The 6,366-nt window shown below is 42.6% G+C and overlaps 1 protein-coding gene across 1 annotated transcript in view; it reads left to right on the forward strand.

The window, feature by feature from the left end:
• Window positions 1-4,721, forward strand: part of LPXN (leupaxin) — a 41,295-nt gene extending 36,574 nt beyond the window's left edge. The window contains exons 8-9 of the mRNA XM_036076518.2: window positions 3,070-3,218; window positions 3,517-4,721. Coding sequence (XP_035932411.1) covers window positions 3,070-3,218; window positions 3,517-3,786 — 419 coding nt within the window. The 3' untranslated portion in view covers window positions 3,787-4,721. The remainder of the gene's footprint in view (window positions 1-3,069; window positions 3,219-3,516) is intronic.
• Window positions 4,722-6,366: the final 1,645 nt, after the last annotated feature.

Here is a 6,366-nt window from a genome sequence, read left to right on the forward strand (position 1 = left end):
TAATTTGCTCCAATATGCCTTTTGCCCCTCTCTCTCTTTCTTCTTCTTCTGGGATCCCAATAATTCTAATATTGTTTTGTCTTATGGTATCACTTATTTCTCGAATTCTGCCTTCGTGATCTAGTAGTTGTTTATCTCTCTTTTTCTCAGCTTCTTTATTCTCCATCATTTGGTCTTCTGTATCACTAATTACTTCTTCTGCCTCATTTATCCTAGCAGTTAGAGCCTCCATTTTTGATTGCACCTCATTAATAGCCTTTTTGATTTCGACTTGGTTAGATTTTAGTTCTTTCATTTCTCCAGAAAGGGTTTATCTAGTATCTTCCATGCTTTTTTTCAAGCCCAGCTAGTATCTTTATAATAGTCATTCTGAACTCTAGTTCCGACATCTTCCTAATGTCCATATTGATTAGGTCCCTGGCGGTCGGTACTCCCTCTTGTTCTTTTTTTTGAGGTGATTTTTTCCATCTTGTCATTTTGTCCAGAGGAGAATAGATGAATGAGAGAACAAAATGCTAACAGGGTAACAACGACCCCAGAAAAATATACACTAAACAAATCAGAAGAGACCTGAAACCAGGGGAAAAGAAAGGGAAAGAAGGAAAAAAGAAAAAAAGAAAAGAAAGAAAAAGAAAGTGATAAAAAAAGAAAAGAATATGGTCAAATATGATCAGGCTGGTGAATAGGTCAGTGCCACACACTAGATTTTGGGTGTATTTTGGTCTGTTAGAAGAAACTGCCACCCAAAATTTTAAAAAAATAAAAACTTATATATATATAACTTAAAATAAGGGTAGATACAATGAAGGGATGGAATATGACTGTAAAGATAAAAATTATAAAAGATTTTATAAAAGGAATTGGTAAGATAAGAAGTTGGTTGAAAAAAGAAGGAAGAGAAATTAAAAAAAAAAAAGGGGAGAGAATGTGATCAGGCAGACTAGAACAGAGCCATACACCAGAGATTTAGGGTATATTTTGGTCTGTTAGAAGAAACTATCCCAAAATTTTAAAGAGAGAACAACATATATATACACCAAAAATAAGGTTGGCTACTATGAAGGGATAGTATATGACTCTAAAAATGAAAAATAAAAAAGATTTTTAAAAAAGGGATTGATAAGATGTTGGTTGAAAAAGGGAAAAAGAAAATTCAAAAAAATATATAGAAAAAGGGAAAAAAATTAACTTTGAAAGACTAAAGAATCATAGAGGAAAAGCCATGAATTCTATGTGCAGTATTCCCCTAGTGCTGGAGTTCTGCTGTTCTCATTGATGGGTAAACTTGGTCTTGTCTAGCTGTTCTTGCTGAACTTCTGGGGGAGGGGCCTGTTGCCGTGGTTCCCAAATGTCTTTGCCGGAGGCGGAATTGCCCCGCCCTTGCCCGGTCAGGGCTAAGTAATCTGTTTGGGTTTGCTCTTGGGAGCTTTTGTTCCCTGCAAGCTTTCCGTTTGGCTTTGGAGGCAGAGAGTGAAAATGGCGGCCTCCCAATCTCTGCCTCGGAGGTGCCGAGAACTTGGGGCCCTGCTCCTCAGTGAGCCCCCAGAGAAAAGCAGTCAGTCACTCCCGTCTCCCCGGTCTCCGGCCGCACTCCATGCTCACCCGGCCTGTGACCAAGCGTTTCTATCTCTGGCACCCGACCCCGTGTGGAGTCTCCAAACCCAGCAGATCCCTGTGGTGCGCTCCCGCGCCGCTCCTCCCGGGGGAGGAAGGAGTCTCCCCGGATCTGCCGCTTGTTGGGTCCCTGCTGGAGGAGCAGTGGCCCGACTGTGCCGCAGATCATGGTTTATGGCAACCCCGAGCTGAGAGCCCGCGCCTGGGCTCCGTCTCTGCAGCCGGCTTCCCCGCTCCGATCCCTGGGAGCTCTGCCGCACTCAGGCACCCCCGGTCTTTCTGTGTCCCCGAGGGTCCTGAGACCACACTGTCCCACGAGGGTTCCACCCCCAGCTTAGCCACTGGAGCGATGTCCCTCAGCGGAGCAGACTTCTAAAAGTTCTGATTTTGTGCTCCGTGGCTCTATCACTTGCCAGAAGCGGTGGCCAGAGGCCCCCTCCCCCTCTGTCTATCCTCCGGAATATCGCCTCGGATTCACTTCTCCGCACATCCTACCTTCCAGAAAGTAGTTGCTTTTCTGTTCAGAGTTGCTGCTATTCTTTTCTTCGATCTCCTGTTGAGTTCGTAGGTGTTCAGAATGGTTTGATCCCTATCTAGCTGAATTCCTGGGACCAGACGAAATTTAGGTCTCCTACTCCTCCACCATCTTGCTCCTTCCCCCCATTCATATGTATATTTTAATGGACCTAAATTTATTGATTTTTTAAAATATTTTTTTAATTTATTGATTTTTAACCTGCTTTTGAAATTTGAGCCATGTTTACTACAGTTTTCTCATTCCCAGGTTAAAGAGGGACCCACTCAGTTTTGATTCACGTCTTTGTATGGCTTGAACTGTTACATTTAGAATCTTGCATCCATTTGGAAATTATTATTTCATAGCACTTTCTTTTTAAAGATTAAGCCCTTTTGTGCAGGTGCTATTTTAGGTACTAGAGTTATAACATGACAAGAACAACAGTACCTATTTTCAGAGCTACGCTCCAGTGCGGGATGACAGACCACCAAGGTGGTTTCAGATAATGGTAAATGCTGGAAAGATGATTTTAGAAAAGATGAAGTGATAGATACGGGATAGATAAGAGGCGCCTCTGATAGGGTGATATTTGAACCGATTTCTGAATCATCAGGTGAGATCAGCCACACCAAAGCCTGGGGCAAAACTGTGCAGACCAGCACAATACTTAGTACAGAGATGTCGAGCAGGAATAGACCTTAATACTAAATGCTGGGTATGAGCCAGGCCTAGCACTAACGCACCTGTTCTGCATTCCCTCCTGTATTTATGTATTTATGTATTTCTCTCTCACGTATTTCTTATAATGAGCTATTGAGGTTGGTATTGAATATGAAGACACTGAGTTTGGGAGAGTTGAAATCACTGGCCTCTTCTCAACCTCCAGCTTGGTGGAAGGTGTCACCCTGCACCATGAACTGTTGATTTTACCTCTCCAGGCTTTCATGAGAAGGACAAGAAGCCATACTGCCGGAAGGATTTCCTAGCCATGTTCTCACCCAAGTGTGGCGGCTGCAACCGCCCCGTGTTGGAAAACTACCTTTCAGCCATGGACACCGTCTGGCACCCGGAATGCTTTGTGTGTGGGGTCTGTACACTCACTTCTCTTTTGGACCTCTTTTGGACTGAGGGAAAGTCAAGAGTCTTCCTTTTTGAGGGGCAGAACAGCAACTGGGAAAAGGGTTCACAGCTTGGGGTGAGGGATTGATGTAGGCCTGGTAAAGGAGGCTGGGGGCACTTGCTCATGTCTTTTGCAAGTGGGTAATATTCTTGCCTCCACTGGTCAGGTAACTGGCAGGAATTTCAAGGCTGCAAGTTTTACTTTGCTGACGTTCTCCTTCTTGACATCTGCATTCCTTTTTCTTTCCCTTTGCTCTATCCCACAGGACTGCTTCAGCAGTTTTTCTTCCGGCTCCTTCTTTGAACTGGACGGACGTCCGTACTGTGAGCTCCATTACCATCAGCGGCGGGGAACACTCTGCCACGGGTGCGGGCAGCCCATCACTGGCCGCTGCATCAGTGCCATGGGCCACAAGTTCCATCCCGAGCACTTCGTCTGTGCTTTCTGCCTGACACAGCTGTCAAAGGGCATCTTCAAGGAGCAGGACGACAAGACCTATTGTCAACCCTGCTTCATGAAACTCTTCCCACTGTAATCTCAGCTGAACCCACAGTCTCCACAGATCCCCTACAGAATTTAAACCAGGAGGGGAAGGAGTATACTTTGTTGTTACTGCTCTTCAGCTCAGTGGGCGTATAGAGAAAGTAAAGGTAATGAACTTGTAGTTGTTACATGGCTAGGCTTGTAGTCTTAGGTTTTAGATGTCTGGTCTTATTTTTTTTTCTCAATCAGGTACTTGGGTTTAGATCTGGGTCCTGTTACTCGTGCCTCTACAGATGCATCTTCCACACGCACACATGCATTCCACCACCGGTTTCCTCAGATTTCTCCCATTTTCACTCCTGCGATGGCCCTCTTCCCTGGGCCTTTTCATACCTCCCTCATTTCCCCGTGACTCACTTTCCCATGACCAGTGCATTATCCTCGCTGTCAGGAATCCTGATGCCCCTCCAAAGCTCTCTGCATCTCTCTTCAGTGTACTTCTCTTTTTCAAGAGGAAGTAGATTTTAACTGGGCTACTTTGAGTCCTGACATCACTGATAAATAAAACGACTTTCAGTTTTAATGTCTTACAGTCATGTTTGGAGATAAACTGCTTCCTGTGTTATATACTCAGCACTGTGTGCAGTTAAATCCATATCATCTCTTGTTTACTTCCATACAATAGGCACTTTTTCTTAATCGAAAGGAATTGAAAGGAGGGACTCCTGTTCACTAACTTTTCTCTTAGTTTGGGCCCATAATATTCGTTTTATTTTGTATTTTGAACTGAGATGATTGAATCATCTTAAAAGGTGGCAAAGCCTCTTAAAATCGTTTACCCAAAGTGAAAAACCAAATCTCCACTAGACACTTGAAAATTCATATTTGTATGCATTTCTACAAACTCATGAAATTGTGTATATTGAATAAGTTCAGTTTTTCTGTATATCAATTATATCTCAATAAAGCTGTTTTTAAAAAATGAAACATACATCTTCCTCAACTTCACAATTATCTCAAAAGACAAACAAGATGGCTGTTTTATCTCTAAAGAAAGTTGCTATAAAGGATCATTTGATAATTTCCAGTTTGGATTAGGAAATCTAAGCCCCAAAGGAAATCTTCATTTAATTATTTGTTCCTCTGCAGAACATCAAAGTATAATTGTAGAAAAGCTTGTCAGTTATTAACAAATCTGACTTTCTCATGTCCTGTCTCAAGTAAGCTTCAGGAGTCCCGCTTCCTTGAAGGATATTGATAAGATCTGTACTATGTCTTTCTTACCATGGCCTTAAAATAATTATGTGATTATTTTATTTTTTTAAAGATTTTATTTATTTGACAGAGAGAGACACAGTGAGAGAGGGAACACCAGCAGGGGGAGTGGGAGAGGGAGAAGCAGGCTTCCTGCTGAGCAGGGAGCCTGATGCGGGACTCGATCCCAGGACCCCGGGATCATGACCTGAGCCGAAGGCAGATGCTTGACGACTGAGCCACCCAGGCGCCCCATGTGACTATTTAAAAAAAAAACAAAACCCAGAGTTTAAGGTACTGAGGAAAATTCCTTTACCAGGGGTATTTTTAAAAATAGGACCAATTTATATATATATAACGGAGTATTATGCAGCCATCAAAAATGAAATCTTGCCATTTGCAACGACATGGATGGAACTGGAGGGTATTACGCTGAGTGAAATAAGTCAGTCAGAGAAAGACAAGTATCATATGATCTCACTGATATGAGGAATTCTTAATCTCAGGAAACAAACTGAGGGTTGCTGGAGTGGTGGGGGGTGGGAGGGATGGGGTGGCTGGGTGATAGACACTGGGGAGGGTATGTGCTATGGTGAGCACTGTGAATTGTGTAAGACTGTTGAATCATAGACCGGTACCCCTGAAACAAATAATACATTATATATTAATAAAAAAAAATAGGACCGATTTAATGTCTTTAGACTGGTATAGGAACAGGTTTCTTGGAGAATGATTCTTGTTAAACTTGATCACATCTGTCTCCTTCATGGGAATGGATCTTAAGGGGGGTTTGAGAATTACAAGGAAGCAGTAACAGTTAACAAGAACTTCAACATAGCCAAGCTGTGTGGGAGTTTCGTGCAGGGAGCCGTCAGGCCTCCTGCCCTGTTTGGTTGAGACCAGACTAAGCAGAGTATTCCTTCTTCTTCCAAACACCGTCCTTGCAGTAGCTGCACTCAATGATGTCATGTGCAGGTGCCAACATGACAGCGTCCATGGCTGTCTTGGCACTTGGACAAAGTTCGCTTGAGGTTGTAGCCCTTAAGAAAGAATGTTCAAAAAAATTAAAAAAAAAAAAATGTTCAGGTGCTAATCCTTTTCTTTTTTAAGGATTGGCTATTTTGAGATATAGGTAGAATCTATAGATTTAAAAAGCCAGAGAAAAAAGGCAGTGTTGACCAGGTGCAACTAAGAAGTGAAGACCTTTTCTCCTTACAATAGTGAATGTAAGTGGTAATATTTGCTCAAGAAGAGTTGCCACATTCAGGACGTTTCAGCAGCAAGGAAACCATTCACAAGAAGTTTTCCTTAAAAAAAAAAAAAACGAGAAATACTGTTACTCAAGCTGATCATCTACCTGTTTACTCTTGGTTCCAAG

The sequence above is a fragment of the Halichoerus grypus genome, chromosome 11 (genome assembly GCF_964656455.1).
Source record: "Halichoerus grypus chromosome 11, mHalGry1.hap1.1, whole genome shotgun sequence".
NCBI classification, from domain to species: domain Eukaryota; kingdom Metazoa; phylum Chordata; class Mammalia; order Carnivora; family Phocidae; genus Halichoerus; species Halichoerus grypus.